General features: G+C 38.9%; 1 protein-coding gene across 5 annotated transcripts in view; it reads left to right on the forward strand.

Annotated features, from left to right (window-relative positions):
- The window catches only part of Fam13a (family with sequence similarity 13 member A), a 315,685-nt gene that overhangs the window by 206,797 nt on the left and 84,181 nt on the right, over nt 1-24,707 (forward strand). For 3 of the 5 annotated variants that reach the window (XM_023706822.1, XM_023706821.1, XM_023706823.1), the window contains exon 1: nt 9,431-9,652. The exons of the other annotated variants lie outside the window; for them this stretch is intronic. Coding sequence is in view for 2 of the 3 variants with exons in the window: in XM_023706821.1 (XP_023562589.1) it covers nt 9,624-9,652 (29 nt within the window). In the remaining variant the exon portion in view is untranslated. Of the gene's footprint in view, nt 1-9,430; nt 9,653-24,707 lie in introns of those variants that run through there. 5 annotated transcript variants of the gene reach the window in all.

Consider the following 24,707-nt stretch of genomic DNA (forward strand, 5'->3'; position numbering starts at 1 on the left):
TGTACTATTTATCCATTTCATATAGAATGATTTGAAGTCTAGGATGACATTATTTCTAGAGGTACTTATAGTTGTTCAAAAATATTTTACTAGGATGTTTCCAGGATTTTAAAATTGAATCCATTTATGTTTTTAAATTGTCTTCCTGAAGTAGTTTTCGGAAAGTTCTAGGAACATAATTAATTTTCAATGCATATTCTTCTACTTAGTGTTTTTAATACATATACTTAAACAATATTTTGATATACATAGTGAAATGCCCACCACAATACATTTTCTTTATTTAAATAATGAATCAAATTAAGTGCCAGTTTGGGAGAAACAGTAGTTTTATTACAAACCAAATTTATATTCTAACTTATTTGAAATGTTTTTTAATATATTATTTCCTGACTAAAATTCTCTAAGAAAAAAAGCTTTTGGTGTTATTGTGAATTCTGTTAATGCTATAAATGTGAGTGGAGCTAAAAGGAATTAGAAAGTTACGTATGCATAATTGTGTAGCACAACAGGTCCAATTTTCTGATAAATTTCTTTTTTTTTATGTATTTGGTTGTTTCAGGGTCTCTCTATACAGCTTGGACTGGTAGTGATCCTCCTGCTTTCAGCCTCCCCAGCACGAGGATTACAGGCGGGTGCCACCATGCCCCGACCAAGACTTGGTCGCTGGCTCAGCAAGCCCAGGGGGCGGAGCCAGTGAGGCATGTGGTGCCAGGGATCCAACCAAACCACAGTCCATGAGCTTGCCAAAGCCTGCCTGAGCAGGCACTTCAGTCCACTGAACTATCTCGCTGGCCCCTCTGTTAAGCTTCATTAAGAAGGACTTTTTAAAACCAAATGATTTAAGATGCACTTGGGATTTTGATATTTTAAGGGTTAATATTGTTTTGTTTTGTTTTTTAAACCTGACCTATTCTTGGTAACACACACAGTTACTACTTCTTATTTTAAGTACCTTTTCATTTACTCCTTTATTGGATTGCTTTAAAACAAAGCATCCCACTTTGTGTTAAAGTGAATTAATTTTACCAGCCAGTGCATTAACAGTGAGAGATTTTTCTACTTGAGCTCAGGATTTGATGTCTCAGAAATATGAAGAGTTTATCTGATGTCTGTGGACACAGAGGCAGCCAGTTCATTGCCATCCCACACTAAGCAGTTTTGACATTCTCTGCAAAAGCCGTGCTGAAGCTTCTCTTCTGTCAGGAAATATCATTTAACGGGGTGAAAAGTCACTGGGACAATTTGAGACAGCTGATCTCAGGTGCGGCAGCAGCCGTTGTGTGGGACATGACTTATTTTGTGAGAACAGAAACACTATTATCTGAACTCCCAGGAGATTTGGAGAAAGTCATGCCGGGGGACTCCCATTCCAGGAAAATGTGCTCGAAGCACTTATTTATTGGCAATGATCTCTAACTGAGATTCCATCTGGCAAAACTGTGGATTTTTCCCTGTCCCAGAAAGTTGGGGAACAATTATATAAGTTGTCTCAAAGAATTTATTTTTAACCAGTTTTTATGGAAAAATGATAGTCCCTCAGTTCTTACAAGAATTCACTTTTTAAAAACACACACATACACAGAGAGAGAATGTTTCTGCATGAATTTCTATCTGTGCTACTTCATATACCTTGAATTATCATCACTTACATTTGGACTTAGTCCTTCCAGTGAATCACACCTTCTACACCTGGCACTGATGACATTCAAGCCGGTGAAGCAGTACCCCAACATCCAGGCTTCTAAAGCTCACCTTATCACTGGCAGATCTCTCCTTCCCCCATCGCTGGATATTCTTTGGGATTTCAGAATGTAAATAAATGAACTTTATGAGCCATCAGAGAGTTCAACAAGCCTACTCTGATATATTTTAGTGAAAGGACCCACACATAGTTTAAAAAGCAAGATTAATCATTAGAATTAAAGAGGTGGATCTTTGGTAAAACAATGATAAAATTTCCATATCAGGGTTTTTTTTAAGCAATCTACCAGTATAAGCTAGATAAATCTAATTGATAACTGAGAAAGGCCTGGGATATAGCTCAGCGGTCTAGTGCCTGCCTGACAAAGGTGATGTTCTGAGTTCGATTCCACAGTCCAAATAATAACATGACTGAGGAAATGCATTTTACTTATGTTTATTATCATTGTGCTTTTTGGCCTTGTGTAAAGCAAGCGTATTTATTTCACTGGTACTGGATAGTATCCCTAACTAGAAATTCCTTATTCCAATTAGATTAAGCCTGCACTTAGTGTCATTGTTTTGCTTTCTAAAATAAAACTTTTATAATACTTAATAAATATTCGTAAAGAAATACTCTAGTTTCTATACATAAAACCCACTTAGAGACCACCTGCCACTTCTATAAATTAAATTTTAATAAGATAAATGCAATTAAGGGAAGAATTTAAAACAGGGAGATAGACTTTGTGAAGATGAGGAAAGAGTCTGCAGATGGGGGAAATGGGAGGGTAGGGAAAGGAAGGGAGGAGAAAGAAAGAATCGGCATGTGCTATATATGTACCAAAGCTTCATGATGACTATTTACTCTGTATCACAAGCATATGCTGAACAATTTTCTTTAAAAAGAATAAAATGTAATATTGATTTCCCATCTTTTTCTCTTTCCATTTTCCTCTAACACTCTTCCCCATTCTCCTCCTTCCCCCAGTATAACTGCAGTTGGTTTCTCCCACTAACACACACACACACACACACACACACACACACACACGCAGAAAAAATAGTGTTGACTCAGAGTAGCAGAAGTGACCCAATACATGTGTTGGGGCAGCTATGATAAGACTATATGTCCTTTTATATCTCACAGGTGAAAAGAAAGGATTCCTTACTTCCTGTAACTGCTTGATAATATGTGTATCAGAGTTTTATCTGAAAGGCTGTTGGGCAGTGGGAAAGCCACAGACATTGGCCTGCAGATCATGGCTCCATGGCAGCCTCTCCTGGCTGAGTGCTCACGTTCATAACTTGAATCTCTGCTTCATGTCCACATCTATTATGATGACACAGCATAATTTTTGCAGCCAGTGCTAGTATTTTTACTTACACTAAATTCCATCTTCTTTTTGTTTTCTTTTTTTTGACACTTTGATGATAAATTTTATTGCAGTATACTCAGAAATTTACTAGTGTTCTAACAGATTGTTGCAGCAGCAATTTAAGGAATTTCACTGCTTTACAGCAATAGCCAAAAATCTAAATTACATATATCCTAAAATTTTAGCTTTCTGATCATGAAAAAAAAAATCTCATGTCAAATTTAGTCATTAGCATTTATAAATACTATGGACTGTCTTGTGGGGGGTCTTTCTCAGTGTACTTACAAAGATTGATTTCAAATAAAAATATAAACATAAATATATGCTTGAACATTTGCCTATGAAGCACCTTGTTACCAAACTTGCAAGAAAGAAGTAATTTTAATATACTAGTATGCCTCAAGATATAAATAAATTTGATTTTGAAATAATGTGTGAAATCAAAATAACATGGCTAAGAAATGGTTTTAGTTTTTAGTTGTTTTTAATTGATGTTGAAATGAAAGCCGACATGGCCACATTACTGCTGGAGCACTCGCTGCTCTTGATAGAGTAAGGGCAAACAGATTACCAAACACTTGGAATTGCTGAGGAAGTTATGTAAGAAAATTAGAAATCTGCAAGCCATGTAAAGCGTGGAAAAGAAAATAAACAACCCAGGAAAAATTTGGGTAATGTAGACTACTTAAGAGATGTAAGAAGTTTTGGGTAGAATCTTACATTTTATATCTCTGTGATTGTGTATCAGTGTTTAATCCAGGTGCTTTATTTCTCATGTTATCGATTACCATTGCCCTAAAACATTTTGCTTATCCTAAGTATAGTCCTACAATGGAAGATGTTGAAAAGTGGATGGAAATACTGTTTGATAAGTGCAGTCTCACTGAAGGAGTTATGCTTTAGAGCAGTGATGGTGACCCTATAGCACATGTGTTGTTTTTCTATTAAGACAAAAGATGTTAATGTATGAATTTTTTTCTAAGCTAACACCTCTATATTCAGGATTAATAACAATGTTCGCACTTGGAGATAAATGGATTTTGGATTATAATTTGTTTGCCATAACTGCTTTAGAATCTCTGGAAAAGTAACAGACTCATCCATAAATTCATTCAACACTTACTATCTATTATGTGTAAGGACTACAGAAAGGATACAGTGGTTATCCTGAAGAGTTTACCTTCCAACAGGACAGAAATAGAATAAAATAAATAAAATTCTTCAGGAAGAAAGATACATGTGTACAGAGATGCAAAGGACTATATGCGTCGGAGGAACAAGAGATTTCTTCCAACCGGCCCAAGTGCAAAATATGAGGAGAAATTTTCCGAGAGAAAATGCAGTGGGAGATTATTCAGGCAGAGAAAATAAAATGAGCAAATGTTTAGGTAGAAAAGTTCAGAGCAGATTTGAAAAGAGTGGCCCAGGCCCCTGGGAGTTGGTTCCTTAGGAGTTGAGCCTGAGCAGTAAATTGGTCTTAATTAATGGAGTCTCAATCCTCATATTAAAAAGGACAAGGCATGGTAGTGCACACCTGTAATTCTAGCACTCTGGGAGGTTAAGGCAGGAAGATCAAAAGTTCAAGTCCAGCCTAGCCAAGTTATCCAAGCCCTGTCTCACGAAAAGGGGGTGGGATGTAGCATGTTGCAAAGACCCTTGGTTCAATCCCCAAGGCCAAAAATAAGTAAATTAGGTGGGGATCATGTAAGAAGTAGTTGACCTATTGAACTTCTGAGCAGAGCAAGTGAGGAGAGCGCAGACACCATAGGATATTCATTATAACAGTGAAGTACAGGAATCAGAGATGTGTGAGTGGAGGCAGCCAGTACAGTTGACAGCTGAGGTAGGCAGCCAATCAGGCAGACATGACAGTGCAATCAATGAATCTGGTTCAGGAGACAGGGGGATGAATAATGACTCATAGCTTGTGTCTGACTCACAAAGACAATAACATGCTTAACAAGGAGGGCCAGGAGGAAGAGAAACCAGAGATCAGATAATACGAATTTTTTAATTTGTGACTGGGATGACAGTGCTAAAAATTATTGAGCACTTATAATTGCTCAACCCTGGTCTGTGTGTTTTGCAAGCATGAGCTCATTGATTCCTCGTGTCACAGCTTCTTCGCAACCTGCCCAGGTCTACAGTGCCCATCAAGATGCAGTCAGGATGCCATCCCCAGGGCAGAATTCCAGAGCTGAATTTATTGAGTGTTTTGAATGCTGTGGGGCTTGGAGGTAAGAGTGAAAGAAAAGGAGAGGTAAATAAAGTAAAAGAATGGTCAGGAAATTAGGAGAATTCCCAGGAACGATCACAGAGAACCAAAGATTTTCAGAAAAGTAAAAATGGCTGCCTTAGAAACATTAAGAGTAGCAGAGGATCTAAGCAAAGGCATTTTAGATTTAGTGACCAAAAGAGTACTGTGGCCTTAAGAACAGTTCCAGAAGAGTGGTAAAGTCCAGAGTCCACCGGCATGGGCTAAAGAAGTATGTGGAGATGGATGCCACAGAAGTAGATTTGGAGTACATACATCAATGAGAAGGAGCCCCAGAAGGGACTGCAACCCTAGAGGGGAGGACTGGAGAAAGGCATTGTAAGGCACAGGGAGTCCTTGGTGCCTATCTCGGGTTGAGGGACAGATACAAGATGGAGAAGATGTTAGGTCTCTTCCAGAGGAAGAAGAAAGGGATAAATCCTATGAGAAGGACTTTTCTGAGCCAAGGTATGTGTAGTGGTGGGGAAAGGGAAGTCGAGCAAAGGCCAAAAGCACCCTTGTTTGATTATCTTGACTTTCTCAGTCAATTAGGGAATGAGATATTAAGCAACTGAGAGAGGCCGGGGTGTGCTGCTAGAGAAGATTTGCAGCAGTTACTGTGGGAATGGAATAATGGAGTACACATTCAAAGACAGTGAGGCAAGGTTGCCACTCAGGGTTGTGGTTCACGCTGAGATGAAGGAGCATGGATGTGTAGTGTATCTAGGTGCCAGCATGCTGTGACTTTCTTTTGCAAGCTGGCAAGAGACAGCCCAGGAGCCAGGACTTATAAACGGTGAAGAAGTAGTGCAAGCTGGTGAACTCACTGTGTAAGAGCTGAGAAGAGTCAGTGCCTTTTCTAACCTGCAGGTCATTGGTTTGGGGGCTGGTTGTCCTCTGCAGATACTGCAGAACAAAGGGAGCTGAATAGAGAGCTAAGTGAAGAGACAGCAGTACACGATGGAAGAGTGTGCACAGCTAAGAGAGCTGCACTTGGAGGGGCTCAGTGAGGAAGAAATGTAGCCAGGCTCAGAGCCAGTGCAAAGGACTCCAGCAGAGGGTGGGATAGACAGAAAGAGCTGCAATCCAGGTGCAGAGTCCTAAATGATCAACTCATGTTCAAAAAGGGATTTGAAAAACACAGGAGAAGGGCTGGCCAGATAGCTCAGCAGATTAAATGGCCTGCTTAGGCAGAGGCAAAGACTGGGGTTCAATCTCCAGTATGCTGTGCTGCCTGAGATGGTGACTGAGACTGGGCATGGTGGTGCGCACCTGTAATCCCAGCGCTTGGGAGGCAGAAAACAGGACAATCACTATGACTCTGATCTGTGTAGTGAGACCCTGTAAGCCCTGTAGACCCTGTACTAAATACATTTTTTAAAAAGGAGAATTTTTTTTATAAACAAAGAAACTTGAAAAGGGATGTAAGTACAGTTATAATGTTAGTGGACTTGTGTAAATAACCTTTTTTCAGTTATGAACACTTATATATTTTATTTTATTTTTATTTGTAAATAACCATTGACGTTCTTTTTTTTTTTTCTTTTTTTTGGTGGAACCAGGGATTGAACTCAGATCCTTGCATGTGCCAGTCAAGCGTCTATCCTACTGAGCCATCTCCCTGGCCCCAACCATTGATGTTCTAACTAGGTAATAAGTTATGTTAGAGGCATAGTGAAAGGAAGACTCAACTCATCAGATGGATGGATGGAGGGATAGATAGATAGATAGATAGATAGATAGATAGATAGATAGATAGATACTGTAGTTCCCTGTAACATTTTGAATATGTTAAACATAAATTATAGTTCATTTTCACACCTTTTAATGGTAAAAGTTAAACTCAGATCTGTTTTATTTAGACAATATTAAATGCATTTATAAAACTCAGAAAAGGCATAATATTATTTCTGTAATTTGGAGCTTCATTTCTAAAGGTATTTCAGTTATGAGCAATAAAGTACTGTGTTGCAGTACTTCACAGTCATACATAGAATAGAGTCAGCACTATGGTGTGCGGCAGCACGGGGGAGCAGGCCAAGGCCCTGAGGAAGGGGTCTGTTCTGTCACTGACATCCCATGGGAATGTGTGCACACCGCCTCATTTTCTGGCACTAAGTGTACACTTCAATAAAATAGATACCGTGATAACAATCATGTTTTCCACTTCAAACAAAAGCATTTTTGGAAAATAAAAAAAGTACGAAAATATGGAGAACTAAGTGATCGTTACTAAAGAATCAAATTAAAAGTTTCAAATCTAGAGCCAAAAGAATAATTTGACAATTTAAAAATATTGAAATAAAATTTTAACTGAGCTGGAGATGTAATTCAGTGGTAGTATACTTCCTCAATACAAAAACAAGATGGGAAGGTGAGAAAGAGGAAAGGAAAGGAAAGGAAAGGAAAGGTAAAGTATGGTAAGGTAAAGTTTTGGCCTTACCTCTTACTACTTTCAAATGCTGATTGATTTTTTTTTTTTTTTTTTTTTTTTTTTTTTTTTTTTTTGGCAGAACCGGAGATTGAACTCAGACCCTTGCGCTTGCCAGGCAAGTGCTTATTCTACTGAGCCATCTCCCTGGCCCTCAAATGTTGATTTTAGTCTAAACAATGTCTAAACATTGTTTCAGGAGATTAATCTCTTCTCCTAAACGATATATGATTCTGTTAGTTACCTTTCTGATTCCTGACACATAGCACATAACACCAGTTAAAGGAAGAAAGGTTGACTTAGCTCCCAGTTTGCAGGGGTTTCAGTCCACAAGTGGGTGGCTGCAAGGCAGCTGGGCATGGCAGAGGGCATCACAGGGGAAAAACAGCTCCTGGCAGCAGGAGGCAGAGAAGCAGCTTCCTCTGTCCCTTTGTATTCCATCCAGGTTGCTACCCCCCATTAGGTACCCAGGGTGAAACACCCTTATCTCAGCATCACACTAACCAAGCCACCTTTAAGACTCCCTACCTATGACCACATCAGACCTTGTGGGACATCCAGATACTGCCATGACAATGATTTAGTCAGTCAATGAAAACGTTTTTCTAGCAGGTATAGCAAATGAAAATAGGCACCTTAAATTCAGAATTTTGAGTGGTAGAAAAACTTAGTTTTCAGACTCTCTGGTTCTTTGTCCTTTTCTCTATTGGAAATGATAGTCTGAGCTATATTGTAGTTCTTTATAATGTTCATGATATAAAAGAAATCTTATGTAATGTATTTCTATTGGTGTTCTCGCAGCGCATGAAATCTATGGATTAGTAATTATGTTCTAAAGACTATTCCATACTGAAGGAAAAATTACAAGGGAAGACAACACAAATTTAGAAGATCTTATGAAAAATGGATTTTTGTATTACCTATAAATAATAATAAAGTTAAGAAACAAGCCTCCCAAAAATGTAGTTGGTGTTCATGTATTAACATGACTGTAAATAAACACATTCACTTTTAACAAAAAAAAAAAAAAAAGCAAAATAAGTTGAGCATAGACTCTTTGATCCCTTAGGAACTGGCTTAGTCTAAGGGCAAGTATCCTCCCCATAAGGGGAGCGACGGTGCCTTGGGTGATGTCACCAGGGACTGTAACCACCACAGTGTCAACAAACATCAGCAGGAAATAAATGCGGGTAGGGCAAGGGTCTAGAAGCATGCTTTCCTTCTAGAAACCTCTCATGCCTTCCAAGGCTAGCTTTAAAAAAAAGGAAGGAAAGGGACACAGCCTAGCACTTGTATTCTGCCACAGAAACCTTTCATTTTGGTGGCAACATGTTCCCTTGACAAATAGATTTTCTTTCAAGCTGTTGTGTCCGCAGCGTTGAGAAGTACAGGACTCTTCTGTGTGGCAGTTACTGGTTGCCTTCCCCAGACTGACAAGCCTGTCTGGAGAACTGTTCGGAGGGAAGTTTCGAGTTACCAGAACTAGGCAAGCCCACTGAAGAGCCCACGAGGGGGAGAGGGAGGGGGCTGGGAAGGGGAGGAGGAAGGGGAGGAGGGCGAGGAGGAGGAGGAGCGGGCGCGCCTTTCACCTCGCTGCAGCTGTTCCTGATTGGCTGGACGGTTCAGCTGCTTCCCTGGAACAAAAGGTCAAAGTAGACTGCAGTGTGACTGTAGAGAGGCCGCCGATAAATAGCCTCGCCTGAAGAAGTTTGCAGGCTGCGCTCTCCCAGCAGCACCCTGGCGGACTGCAGAGCGAGGCGTTTCTCCTGCCGGGAGGCGCTCGCTTCCCGCAAGCCCCGCTGAGCCGCTGTAGCAGACGGCCAGACGTGTCGACGACGGACAGTTGTGAGATTGTATTGCAACTTTCCATTCAAGAATGGCTTGTGAAATCATGCCTCTGCAAAGGTACTATGCTCTCCTATTCCTTCTGTTCGATTCTGTTTTGTGTCATCCGAGGAGTGGAAAGCCATGTCACTTTGTCAGTGTTTGGCATCATTCAGTAACATGCTGTAAACTGTGCAGACTGTTGTACATAGTGTTCTTTCCCAAGACCAGAAATATTTAAATATCATGCTGGTCTTATTCTGACATTTTTGCCCACTTCCTTAGCCTTCTCACTTACTTGTATTTTTCTTTGAATGGAACTGAATATAAGGAAATACTTCCAAAGTGCAAAGAAAAGCAAACTGAAGGATATATGGAGCAAGAGCACAATAAAATTGAACCAGTGTCTTAGTGTTTCTCCTCAGGCTTTTTTAAAGGACGTCAATAGGTTGGAGACCTCTTAAAAATGCATCTTAGGAGCCTTCCTTCCAGATAAGGATTTTCTATCAATAAGTGTATTAGAATAAGTAGGAATAAATGTTAAGGAGCTATTTCATCTGGAATAATTCTTGATAGATTTATTACATACATGACACTTTTTTAAAAAACTACTATGTGAGACTGAACATAAGGCTCTGTTTTTGTTCATTAGCTACTGCAGTATGGACTGGGTAGGGTGCTGAAGGAATCACACCAAAGTGGAGAAAGGTAATTTAAACAGAGGTAGTGGTTTGGGAAAAAAAACCTGTAAGTGAATAATTTATCCTGGAATGTTAAGTTGGAAGTCACCTCAGTAATGACTTCTTCCAATTTCCAACCCTCCAATTTCACAACAGAAAATTGAGGCATGAAGAAAGTCTCAGAGTTAGCCAAGGTCAGATGTTATAATTTTTAATACTAGTTTTGCTAGTCAGATTACCATATTTCAACTTGAATTGCACTATATACAGTAGTACTTGATTCCATAGAAATGCTTCATTTAGAGAGTTTTATTAGTGAAATAATAAAAAGCAGAAATATTGCTTATTAATAGAAAAAACCTAAACAGAAAAGAATTACACCTTTTAAAACTACGTCACAAGTGTTTTACTTTATGTTTTAACAATGAAAGTGAGATTAAAATTGTTATTGTTTATTTTCAGAGTGGCTTCTGCAGATATTGACTGTAACATAAGCCAGTATAGCTGTTTTTCTTCCATTGTATTGACAAATACATTGTAATGGGAACTTAATGAAGCTGTCCAGAGAATTTCTTCTCAAAAAATTAATAATTTAAGGAAGGAGAAAGTAGTTTATGGACACATTTATAATTTTTCTATAGTAAGCAAGTAGAAAATCCAAATGCTGGAAGCTCCTAAAAGACCAAAACTAATGTATACTTTTGGAGTCTTCATTTGATTTCCAGCTTTAAAGGTGGAGACTTTTCCCCTTATAATAACATCAGGTCTTAAGTTTCTTATACAGATTGTATTACAAGTAAGAATATTGGCTATTACTGAATTCTGTAAGAGCTACTTAATAATAGAATAAGTTAAGAAAGTAGATGTTTATGCTGTTCAGACAAAATATTGTTCAGACAGGTTTATGATGAAATGAGCACAATGTCCTAAAAATTATTTTGCATTGTTAGTCATTATTAATGAACCTGGTAGGACAAATCTAGGAATTATTTGAACTTACAGTGTAGAAGGCAGGTTGCAAATTTTGTTTGTTTGCCAGACCACACAGCTGGAGATCTCTGCTTTGAGCATTTATTGCTCCAGTGTTTCCCTGTACTTAGGGTTTGGTTTCCTTTCCATCTTCACCTTAGCCAGAGCCTACCTTGGTTATAAATTGCCTGAAAGCAACAAGATTTATGTAACTGTCTTCATTAAGAGTCTCTCGTGAGTTTAAGCATTCCTACAAGAAACTTATTTCTTCAGATCGTAGCCTCAGCATCCTTAGCTATTGATTTCTGTGACTGTCCCCGTCGTAACTATTGCTAACTGCCCCCGCCCCACCAGACTGAAGCAGCGGTAAGAAGTTTGCAGAGTTGGCAGTAAGTGTGCAGACTCATTCTGTTCCAGAGTGCCACTGGGCTAGCAATTGCTCTGACTGAAGATAAGTAAAGGAATCACCTTACATAACTGCTAAAGACGTTCATGCTTATTATTTGCACTGAGCAAAGAGTTAAGTGTTGTGCATTCTGTAGGTACATTGGGAGATTTATTTTTAAAATCAGTTTCTTCTTGCTGCCTTGCTTCCAAGAGTTATGGAATCTGGAGATGGCGTGGAGTATATGTGCATTTTAACAAGCTTCCTAAAAGCAACTCCAATACAGATGGTCCACACTTAGAGAAACACTAATGTAATTTCTAGTTAATGATTACAGTTTGTAGAAAGGAACTGACAGCTGGTGTATGTAGCAATCTAAAACTTTGCTGCTCATCATCTGTAAGTAGCATGTTTAATATCATGACCTTGGGGCCGGGATGATGGCTTGGTGGAATAAGCGCTTCCCTGACAAGCACAAGGGCCTGAGTTCAATCCCTGGTTCCACCAAAATAAATAAATAAATAAATAAAAAATAAAATATCAGGACCTCATGTGAGGATTTTCCCTGTAATTGATGCATTTGCAGTCTAACTCATCAGTTCTACCTCTTAAAACAAATACATTATTTAATTTTATTACATTAAAATATTGTTTAACATTTTCTTTTTGACCAAACATTATTCTGCCCTGCCAGTGATCTTAGGATAAGGTACAGGTCCTACTTTGTTACATGCCAGTGAGGATGCAGACATATTAGCAGACAATTACAATTCTATGTGGTCAATGGTCAATTCAGTAATATACCACGTGATTCACATAATAATAGAGATAGCCTACATGGGTAATATTACCCTATGTTTTATTCAACCTCATCTACTTGTGTGATCTCATTAGAGGCCACATTTGTACTGTAATGTCTGTGTACCTTGTAATTTCCATGAATGACTTTTTTTGCCTTTCTTCTCATACTGTAAAAATGTGCAGAAGATATTTTATTACTGCTAACCTATAACAAATGAGGTTGAAAATTAGGAATGAATGGGGACCAGGGAGATGGCTTAATAGGATAAGCACTTCCCTGGCAAGTGCAAGGGCCTGAGCTCAATCCCTGGTTCTGCCAAAAAAAAAAAAAAAAAAAAAAAGAAAAGAAAGAAAATTAGGAATGAAATGTAACAGTTTACCCCCCCCTTAATATATTTTGCTGTTTATTACTGAATGTAATGTGAAGAGTTTCCACTATGTATTTGACTGTTTAGAAACTCATAATCATCACTAAAAACTTTGCAAAGTCTGTTTGGGACGCTATCCTCTCTGGCCGGGGAGATGGCTCAGTAGAATAAGTGCTTGCCTGGCAAGCACAAGGCCCTGAGCTCAATACCCGGTACCACAAAAAACAAAACAAACAGGATGCTAGCCTCTATACCAGTTACAGTTCACATAGAAGACTGAAATTAAGACAGGGCCTTACTAATATCTATGAGACAGTTAAATTGTCCCAGTTCTTTTAATATTAAAAAGTTTAATATTTCTTATAATTGATAATATTTAACACAGTTTACCTTAGTCACTAAAGAGGTCATATGACAGATAATCTATCAGATAGATTCCAACTGATAGCTCAGGCTCCCTGCATGACTCACATTCCCTAACATATTTTGCCTTTCAATACAGTAGATCTGTAAATAAGGTTCTGTATTTTACAGAGACTTTAGCAAGCTAAAGTCCAAACACTTATCTCTAAGTCTTACATCTGTAAAAATTTCTCCACTTGCACAGCAGTGTATTGGTTTACTAGATTAACTTTCCAGTAGCACCTAACATAATTTATGTCCACAAAGGGTAATAACAGAGGATGAAGTTATGAACATTAATGATTAATAAGCATTCCTTCGGTTGTAATGCATTGACATCTACTTTCATATGTTAGTATCAAATTCTTTTTTTTTTTTTTTTTTTTTTGGTGGAACCAGGGATTGAACTCAGTCCCTTGCGCTTGCCAAGGAAGCACTTATTCTACTGAGCCATCTCCCCAGCCCCTAGTATCCAATTCTTGCCTGAGCTTATTTACCAAAGTGAGAAGCTGAGATTAACAATGTCTATGAAGTCTCTTTTTCATTACGCCATCAAATTATGATATCTAGTGTATGTTGCTGAATGTTAATTTTATGGTGACTAAACGTGTAATAATTCAAAGTGAATGACGCTTTTAAGAGGATTTAAAACTGTGGTTAATGTACAATGGAGAATCAACATCTGAAATTTTCATTGAAACCTATCAACAGGATTTATCTGGTTTCTCTAAGTATTGGTTTTTAGACTGTTGTTGTGCAATCACATCAAGACTGATAAATTGGGGGCGATGTGCGACTGCACCAGTCAACAACCCAGGTGACCATGGTCCAGCTCTTGAACCTTCTGTGTGGTGTTAGAGAGCCCTCTCTCTGCTGCCTGTGGGGATGACATCCTGTACTCAGTACATCTCTCAGGCCATCTTTGCCAACTTGAAGCCATCCTGAGTTCCTCATAGTGTGTCTCTAAGTCTGCCTTTGCTGATTTGCCAACACTATGGGAGCTCTCCCTGCACTGCCCCTCCCTCCAGCAATGCGTATAAGAGGGATTGAAAGTTGCCTCATTTCTAATCTATCTGGGTTAACCTGCGTGGGGTTGTATATCCAGATTCTTTTTTCACTACAAATACAGGCTACTTTTGGTAATAACAAAAAGTCATTGAGAGCAAATAAGATCTCTACATTTCCTATTTCTATTGGTTTGCCTATTCTGGATATTTATAGAAATGAAATTATGTAATCATATAATCATGCCATATGTAATCTCCCATGATTGGCTTTCCCTTAGCTTAATGTTTTCAAAGTTCATGCATATTATAGTAGGTATTGGTACTTTGTCACTTTTTTAGCCAAATAATTTTCTGATTTATGATATAGCAAATTCTATTTATGTTTCTCAATTGATGGACATTTGGGTTGTATCTACATTTTGACCATAATGAATAATGCAGCTATAAAACATGCAGAAATGGCTTTGGGGAATTATAAAAATATACACTCCATTTTAGAGGCAAATGGCTCCTTAGAGATCACCATCTCTTCCATTTTCCAGATGTGTAAATTCAAACCCAGGAAAACAAAAACACCTGTCTAGTCAAATATATCTATGCACTCTATGCAGATGTTTAATGTAAAACAATTGTGGTAGGAAGTCAGTGATCATAACACATATTTGGGATTAATAGCAGAGTACCCCCTTGCCTCCACCGTAGCCATTAAACACTTTGTAAGGGAAAGAGTCTGCTGCTGTCTAAAGAGGAAAACCAGCTAACCAACAGAGGAAGACCGAACTCTGAACCTTGTTCTTATTAGCACAGAGCTCTCATAAATGGGCCCTTGCTGCACCAGACTCTAAAATTGATTCTGGACAGCCAAAAATGTTTCCATATGTTAAGCACAGAGTATGAGCTCAATAAATACTGAATTGAAGATTATAGAGACAATTAGAGGAGGCATATCAGAACATTGCAACTTTCTATTATAATTTCTAGAAGTCACCTATCAAAAAGTTACAAGTAGGGCTGGCAAGATAGTGCAGAAGACTAAGCTCCTGCTTAGGCAAGCACGGGGACCAGGCTTCGATCCCCCATACCACATGCCAGGCAGGTCCCACCCCCAGGTATGCTGAGCCAGCCACCAAGTCTGGGTGTGGTGGTGCATGCCTGTAATCCCAGCTCTGGGGAGGCTGAAAACAGAGGATCACTACGAGTCCTAGCTGTGTAGTGAGACCTTGTACCAAATGCATTTTAAGAAATAAATAATAAAATTACAAGTAACCTTACCTATAATTGTTAAGGTACGTAGTGCACAGGGAGAACAATTTGGGAGACTATTTCTGTTCATATTGTGTAATATTTGATAGTGAGAAAAGATAAGATAGTTTTATTTCCAAGAAGTACTGTAACCATTAAGGCACTTTAAGAAAAATGAAGTTTTTATTTCATATGTACATTAAAATATGAAGGTTTCATCTTTTATATTTTCTTGCTGTGTTCTATATGATCATGGATAAAAATGTTTTATATCACCTGAAATAATTTCTTTGCCAAGTGAAAATTTATTCAAAAGTGTTGAATTCATCTTTAACCTTTAACAATAAAGTACTTGATTCTCTGATTCCAAGTACAAATGCAAGTGTTTTGTATTTGGAGAAATATTTTGTTACAAATACTGAGAAATAATTTATAGATTGGAGGATCAAGGCACTTCTTTTGGTGAAAAATATGCTAAGAATAGTGTTACATTCAGTTTTCATTAAATTTTGTTAATTGATATAACCCAAAATTGTATCCCTAATGAATATAGTACTTCACAATTTCTGAATTATAATAAAGGTTTTCAGACCTGATATTACAACCTGATAGGGATACATGAAAGGAAATTGTGACAAGTTCATAATTTGTTGTTGTGACCAAGTACACATGAATATACAGTGACAATTTTAGATGAGTCTGATTTGATCCTTGTCCTAGAAGAGACATTTACATATATATAATAAAAATTCAGAAAACTTGAACTTGCTAGAAATAAAAGTGAAGAACTAAACTAAGGTTATATTAAATAAATGAAATTTAAAAGTGAGGGAAAAGCTTAAGGCATTCGATAATAAATAAATTAGGATGTTGCCTTCAACAAAATGATAAAAAGAAATGCATTTAAGGCTAAAATATTCCTGAAACTAAAATTAGAAAACAGATTTTGGCCAGAGAAGACAACTGATGCACATTGCTGTCAAGTGGACCCTTGACTGAGGAGCTCCACTTGCTTCCGCGGGCTGATTTTGCCCCAGTTGCCATTTGAAGGCTCAGGCTCCTGTACACAGCTTTCAAGTCTCTCTCCTGTACACAGGCAGATCTCAGTGTCCTTAGAGAGGCACTGGCCCAAGATTTCTCAATTAATCCCATACAGGAAAGGATTCAGTGTCCCTTCCAGAATTTTTTAAGGGATAAATCTGTATCTAAGACCATCTGGAAACAAGCAGCCAGCATTCAAGTCATAGCTCAAGACTTTGGTCAAAAGTTAAAATTAAAATTCCAGTCATCAACCAGGTTGTTCATTTGTCAGACCTGTTGTAACTCGAGGGTCTACTTTTATCTGTATGTGATTCGCCTTCATTGTCAGCTCCTTGACCTCATGAAAACTGAAGCGACTCCTTTCCATCTGGTGTCATCTAGAGCTGGTGTCTCGCCTCCCAAGGGCCTGACTCCTCCTTGGAAACCTGCCGAGCATTTTGTTGGCCCATGCCTCTGAACAACACTCTCTCGCATGTCCTTTCCTTTTCCCCAATCTTGCTTGAATGACCCGCAAAGCTGACTTCCACTATGATTTATCCATTCCAACCTGGCCCGACTTGCCAGACCATGCAGTATCTCAGAAGACAGGGTTGGGAACTGGGGCTTGGATTGGAATCTCAGTCCTGCCTGCCTCTGGGGCCTTCACCAGTTAATTAGTCTTTCTGAGACTTGTTTTTCTTATCCAAAAGATCTGGTTAGTAATACCTTCCTCTGAGGATGTCTTTGAGGACTGGATGAGATAATGTATATAAATTCAGCACAAAACCCTGACTTGTTGTGGGGAGCTTTCCATCAAAAGTAGTTGTGAATCCTTTTTTATAACAATTTTCAAATTTCAGATTTTGCTCTGTCAGCTAGCCTGTAAACTCGGGAGCATTAGGACCACATTTGAGGAACCTGTGTGTTTCTGCACCTGTTATGGGTTCTAATAAACAGCAAACACTACACTCAAAGCCATTTGCTGCACAAGGGTGGCCCATGGTTCTGGGCCCCCAGAGCCCAAGTGCAGGCCAGCAGCAAGGCCTCATCAGCTCTCCAGGGCTGAACACCCAGTGCAAAATCAAGGCCATTAGAAACAATCCTCAATCCACTTTTCTGTCCAGAGTCCTAGGGGAGATCAGCAGGGCATGTCACCTTTTGCACACCTTTGTCTCAAGATTTCCAGTCAGAGTTAATAGTTTGGGAAACTACATATCTGCTAAATAAGAGCTATATTGACAAACCAGTAAGAAACTTGTAATAAAGGTAAATGTTGAAAGAAATTAACAGAAATACTTTACCCTTTGATTTTTCCTTTCTGCAGTTATCTTGGGGTTTTTTTGTTGTTGTTTGTTTGTTTGTTTGTTTGAGTGAATAAAATTAAAATATTTTAACAAAAATATTTTAACATTTTTACTAGTGTCCTAAAAATGTTCTCATTAACTAATTTCCACCTGGCAAAGAGTGTTACTGTATTTTATGTTCTGTTTTATATTTTACTGCCACACTAAGGGACATGAGATCTGTCACTCTTGTGATCGAGAACACAAAGACAAATGAAAGCTCCCAGCTACCTTGAAAATAATTTTGAGACTAAACTGAAAATTTCGTTAAGCTCCACACATCCTTTGGGTTTGCAGTGAGGTGTATTTTTTTCCTGCTCTCCAGCCAGAACAAACAGATACAGTGTGTGGCAAGGCCATACTCAAACACTGCCTTGCCTGAACATATCCTTTGCTGGGGTTTCCACACGCCGCAGAGAGAACCATGTTTACATTTTGGGCATAATATGAGAACTCCCATCACTAATTGTGCAGTTGAAGGAAAGAAATGATATTATTTTCCTTAAGTAAGGATAGGAGACAATTCATGACGAAGTTGTAATCCCACTACATTTTGAATAAAAAGGAACATGAACATTTAAGATAAGCAGCATACAAATTCCTGAGAATGCTTCTAATTGGCAAAATTGAGTTTACAAATGATAAACAGTCTGTTTTCAGAATATTTAACCAAAGAGTAGTGTGAGCACTCGGCAAGATCTTGATGATTCTGCTGCTCTTAAGCAGGCTTTTACTGAGCAGGTGGTATTCAAGGTGCCTAACTAGGTGTAAATGGGAGCGCTAAATCCCACAGGTGAGACAATTCCTGAACTTGTCTCATCTCAGCACTTGGTCATAGCTAGGAAGGAGTATTTGGAGCCTGGTACAAGGAGCAGCTCCCTCTCTAGGGTTCTGGAGATAGCATCCTAGATTATTTGACCCTTGCCCTGGAGGGTTAAGTATTTACCAGGCGTAGAGGAGTGGAGGACACGTTTAAGATAGAGTGAACGTGTGCAAAAAGAATTAGGGAAGTGCAGTGAGAGGCCCACAGAGGCTATGATTGGGGGCACTTTTTATGCCAGGCTTAAGCATTTGGATTTTACCCCAAATGTAGGGAGTGGGCAGGAGAGGCTAAGGGCGAACTGTTTTGGGCAGTATGGAAACCATTTTAACTCTGTGAAAAGCTATTGCAGTAGAAATTGAAAGATCAGATTCAAGCCAAGCAGACTGGCACATGCCTCCTATCCAAGCTGCTCAGGACCTTGAGGCGGAAGGATCACGAGTTTAAGACCAGCCTTGGCAACTTAGCAAAGCTCTGCCTCACTAGAACTGAGGCTATAGCTCAGTGGTACAGTGCCGAAAAAGCAAAACAAAGCAAAGCCGGACACAGTGACACAAGCCTATTATCCCATCTATTTGGGGGCTGAGGCAGGAGGATTGCAAGTTATAGCCCGACCTGTGATGCATAGTGAGACATTGTCTCAAAATTAAAAATAAAAAGAGCTGGGGGTATACCTCAGTGCAAAGACGCTGGGCTGAATCCCTAGTACTGCCAAAGAAAATGTTAGCTTGAAGAGACATGTTAATTTTTTGGAGAGAGTTGATACAGTTGATGCCTACGACTAAGTGCAGGTTTAAAAAATAAATTGAGGCGAGCAGTTGGCTTGTTAATGTGTCATATACCTTGTCATAGGTATAAGGGTTGTATTCTGTGACCTCTAAATGTATCTCAGCCCCGGGTCTCTGGGCAAAAGTGATGGTAGTGAGCCGGCAGTTGTGGTTTACTTTCTACCTCTAAGAGCAGAAAGCAATGCAAAAGAAATGGAAGATTGTTTCTCCAACTAGGAACCCTTCCCCGTCCCCTCATGCCTACTCCCTGACCCCATCCAGTGCCTCAGACACTGAGCTGTTGATCGCGCAAGTGCTCATCCAGTCTTGGAATGAACTGAGTGGTGGGCTGAAGCATGGTTCTTAGTTTCTTGAGATAGTGGTTCTTCGATTCTAGAAAGCGGTGCAGTGATGCAGAAGGCCTCAAGTCGTGGGGACGGAGAAGCTCAAGAGGCCACAGAGGCACGAGATCCTCCTTCACTACCTCCCGAGTTAGTTCTTAACACCATCTTGTGGTTCAGCCAGGAGAGAACATTTGAGAAACTTGCTCTTCCAGAATGATGCTATCCTTTGAAACATATAAACTTCTAGAAGCGGTATTGGTTTGCTACGGCTGCTGTAACAGTACCAAACCCCAGGTGGCCTTGAACAAGATACACACTGTCCTGTTGTTTGGGGCCACCGTGCAGTCCAGGTGTTGGGTGGTTCTACCGGTGCAGGTGCTCGGGAATGATTTCTTCAGCCTCCCCACTGGCTTCACAGAACCCCTTTGCTTGAGTAGGGTAACTGCCTCTTCTCTACCTTATGCCTGTGGGCATGTATGTTCTTGTATCCACATCTCCCCCCTTTTATAATGACACCAATCTCACTGAATGAAGATGAATTATATTGCAGCTTGATCCCCCCATTAAAAGCCCAGTTTCCAAATAAGGTGAAATTCTGATAGTATTTATATCACCTTCTGAAATAAGGTGAGGAGGGCCTGCCTCTTAGCTCAGTTGTTTAAGTGGCTGCTTCAACAAAGCAGTCAGCCTCAAGTTGCTGTGGTTCGAGCCAGGAAGATGAAATAAGGTGAGGAGGATTCTTCAGCGTATGTTTTGGGAGGAAACACAATGCAACCCTTACCAATATATTTCAATTTTCCACCAATCAAGAAAGTGATAAACATAGCTTCCTTTGTTAAAATAAAAAGTCCTTAGGAGTTTTTTGCCTCTTTGTTTTGCCCCCCAAATAACACCTTTTGGTGTTAGCTAAAGATTCAGGTCCTGTGAATATTAACAGCTGCAGCGTTTTGCATTTATCCTTTGCTTAGGAAAATCTGCTTGCTTTTGAATGTAGTAATTTGTTTGTATTTCTACTGACTAGGCATTGCATTCTTAGTAACACTGTGAAAAAATAAAACTGTAAAGCTGCTTGAGCTTATAAGGAAAAATGTCCCCCTAAAACACAACCATGAATGTTCAGCTATGAACTGATCTGACACTTTTATATTTGTTTTCTAAAAAGGAATAGTAAGGTTTTGTTTTTTGTTTTGTTTTGTTTTCTTAAATACACCCTCACTGGATCCAACCCAAAACCTCAGCAACAGAGCATCCTGCCATGCTGCTCCTGGTTGGCCTGGGCGCAGTGCCTGTGACTGCAGATAAACTGCAGATACTAAGTGGGGCTTTTCGTGTTTCAAAAAAGAGGAAGGAACAGAAATGTGCTAAGTTCACTTTCCTCATCATTCGTTAAGAAAATTCATCTGAGGTCATTTCTGTGCTTAGCGCACTCTGCAGTACATGAGGAAAAAGCCCACGTCCTAAGGAAGTGTTTGCTAATACTTTGCTTTTCTTTCTTCCTCGATTCCCCTCTTTTTTTCCTTTGCTTCTGTTATTTTTGTTGTTGCTTTTATTTTTCAAGCCCCTGTTGATGGCTTTCCTAGTTTCTTCAATGAATGGAACCTAATCCTTAGCATGTACTCATTTCTCAATAGTTTTAGAAAACTTTCAAACGATTTTGAGCATCTCAGATCAATTGGAAATGTATTTCAAGTGTGTAGTTAAATATGCAAATTATGTTAAATTTTTAGTAACCAGACACATGGACCAATTAGAAAGTTGAACCAATTGGACCATTTATATGGACAATTGAAAGGGCAATTGAATGGAATGGTGGGTTGATCTAATAATTGAAGGTCTGTTCTGAATGCCTCACTCTGGGAATTCTCCCAACAGTATTTCGTTTCTCTTAGACATACAAAGCACCAAGCTTTTCAAGACTTCAGTTAGCTTGCTGTCTAATTAAACTGATAGGCATTGCATTCTGTGGCTTCTATTTAGAAATGAGTGCAGCTCATGAAAAGATGGTAAATCTTGGTGTCATTTATTTATCTGCCATTGTCAATACTGAGCCATGTAATAAGTCAACTACAACCCTGCTTAAAGCCCTAATATCTAAGTTATTGACATTCTCAGTCATCAGTACTTAGGTTTGGGGATACAGTATTTAATAAATGTTCTTCCTGAAGGCAGTTGCTTTCAGAGACTGTAACACCGCATGTCTGAAGACATTAACCGCTTGACTGTGTGACATAAATGGATTGCCCAAATTGTTCAATGTATGTTTGAATTTTAAAAAATAAAAAACGGCCGCTTCTACCTAGCTCCTATTCAGAGTTGCTAACTAGGAAATAATTAAAACATGAGCTTGAGAAAAGTAACCAAGGAGGAAGCCAAAGGAATCCCAAACTGTTACAGTTTGACATTGGCTCAATTTCGTGAGACACCTTCCTCTTCACATACACAGCCTCTGTCTTTATTCTTATAGAATATGAATATTATTAAAATGAAACCAGAATTCCAAATGTAGAATTTAGGCAAAAATTTTTGATATCATTGGACATGATTGATATTGACAAAAGAAAAAAAAACAGGAACAGGTATAATTAACCCATATAAGTAGATTCTTTGGGGCCTGTAATAAAAGAGCAACATCTATTGTGCATAGCTAAGTGGAATGGTGATGTTTTCAGATGTTTTACTAATAAACAATGTTTTTTTTTCTTGTACTAGGGATTGATGTTTTTATTTTTTTATTTTGAGATAAGGTCTCTCTAAGTCACTGAGTTGCCCTAAGCTGGGCTTCAACTTGAAATCCTCCTGCTCCAGCCTCCCGCAGTGCTGGAATTGCAGGTTTGTGCTGCTACAACCAGCTGTGTTTTGCATTCTGATTTGTAAATTTTTTTGAAAACTATTTCTTCCTTGTTGGGCAGAGTGATCCTTGGCCATTTTTTCTTTAAAATTGTCTTTCAAATTCAGTGTAATAAAATGATTTGAAAACTAATCAGTTTCAAATCAATGTTTTGATTGCTACTGAATTCTTACCTTTGTCAAGATTATATATTACTAAATCCTAGGCAAGGGTATTTTCATGAAAAGAAAAAATATACTAAATACTTGTAAAACTTGATTTATTTAAATTCATTTTTATTTCAGATTATATTGTTCTTTTTGGGCATGGAATATGGATTATTACCCTGTTGAATGCTAATTGTTAACCAAATATAATACAGAGTGTATTTCATTTTATATAAATTTTGCTGCTCATATTTTCTCTTTTAGTGCACTTAAAACTGATTAAAATTGAAGGAATATGTAGATCCAAATTCAGAGTTTCTTGTTTTGTCTTCCACTGGCAAATCTACTTTATGGAAATGCAGCTTGAAAAATATTTGCCTGATATAAACTTTGCATTTCTATCAAGAAACATTCTTGATATGCTGCCATTGCATTTTAATAATCACTTTGTAAGTGCTAAGAGGCATAATATACTTTCCATACATTTGCCTAAAGATGAGAGTTACTAGAATAAGAAGCGTGACAAGGAGAGTGTGAAGCTGTGAGATCTCACTGGGGCTGCTGGTGTGCTGGCTGGCAGAGGCATGGATTGTTTTCACTAACCTAGTGATCACAAAATATTTTCATAGGATAAAATAAAGAGGAAGGGCCAGGCATGGTAGTGCAAACCTAGAAACCCAGCTACTCAGGAGGCTAAGGCAATTTAGCAAAACCTTGTCTCAAAATGAAAAAAATTAAACATTTAAATAAATGTTTTTTTGTATGACAAAAAAATATGAAACCAAGTTATTCAAAGGACTGGGAAAATAGCTCAACACTCCTTGGGCACAATCCCCAACCACAAAAGAGATAAAGACAATAAACAATAAAAGTGAACGCACATGTGCTAGAAAAATTTATATTTGACTGGCTCTGTCACCCACAAGAGTGATGGGCCCATCATGAGCCTGTTTTTCTCATCTGAACGATAGAGCAAGGGGCAAGACCAGGGCAGGTTTTTTGTGAGGGTCTAAATAAGATAATTCAGGGCTTGTGCCACTGCCTGCCTCTTACTCCTCGGAATGAATGTGTGCAGGAGGAAAAGTACAAAGGAGAAATGAGTTGCTGTGTTGGCTACATAGACAGTTAGCACACACCTGACGAAAACACGGTCAAAGCTCAGAGCTCCACACCATCTCATCATCTCCCAGAAGCACGTCTTACAAAAAGCCAAGCATGTCGCTAACTAAATGTTCAACAAAGCATGGTGACAGATATGTTTGTTTTCATTCTAATATGCTACACATCAACATTAAAGATTTGTTCTGGGCAAAAAGGGGAACCAGCCTCCTTTTACAGCACATAGACACTTTCCCTGTAATGACAGATCACTGTATATTTTTAGTGGTGGCCTCTTGGGCACATTATTGATCATACTTAGTATGACACAGATTCCTTGAACCAATCACAACATTTTAATAATTGTTAAGTGTTTTCCAGGAATGTTCTGAAGCCAAGTACAGCACTGCTTCTGTTAGGTTGGCTTAAAGCAGTCACTGCCTGACCACTCTGTTTAGGTGGTTTCCTCCTAGGACACAGACATTCCCAAGAGGTTGTCCCTGCTCAACCGCTGCACGATTCACCCTCTCTACACCCACGTCACCGCCATGTGAAGCTGATTTATAACCTACCCTGCACCTGGGAAGAATCGGCAGTCTCACAAATCATGAGAGACTACATATTTTATGTGCCACATACCAGCTAAATTGTTAAACCTTTTCAGCTTTCAAGACCAAAAGTGTGCGTGTGTGTGTGTGTGTGTGTGTGTGTGTGTGCGTGTTGCACTGTAAGTATGGTAAGATTTTGCCAATTGAAGCAAAGGTTTCTCATTTTTTCAGTGACGCTTAAGAAAATAAATAAGTAGGGAAAATCCTCAATGCTTTGAGACCATTTATTAGAAGAAAAATCTGGGGGCTAGGGAGATAGTTCAGTAGAATAAGCACTTGCCTGACAAG

Source organism: Octodon degus, unplaced genomic scaffold (genome assembly GCF_000260255.1).
Source record: "Octodon degus isolate 3935 unplaced genomic scaffold, OctDeg1.0 scaffold00272, whole genome shotgun sequence".
In the NCBI taxonomy this organism is placed as follows: Eukaryota; Metazoa; Chordata; class Mammalia; order Rodentia; family Octodontidae; genus Octodon; species Octodon degus.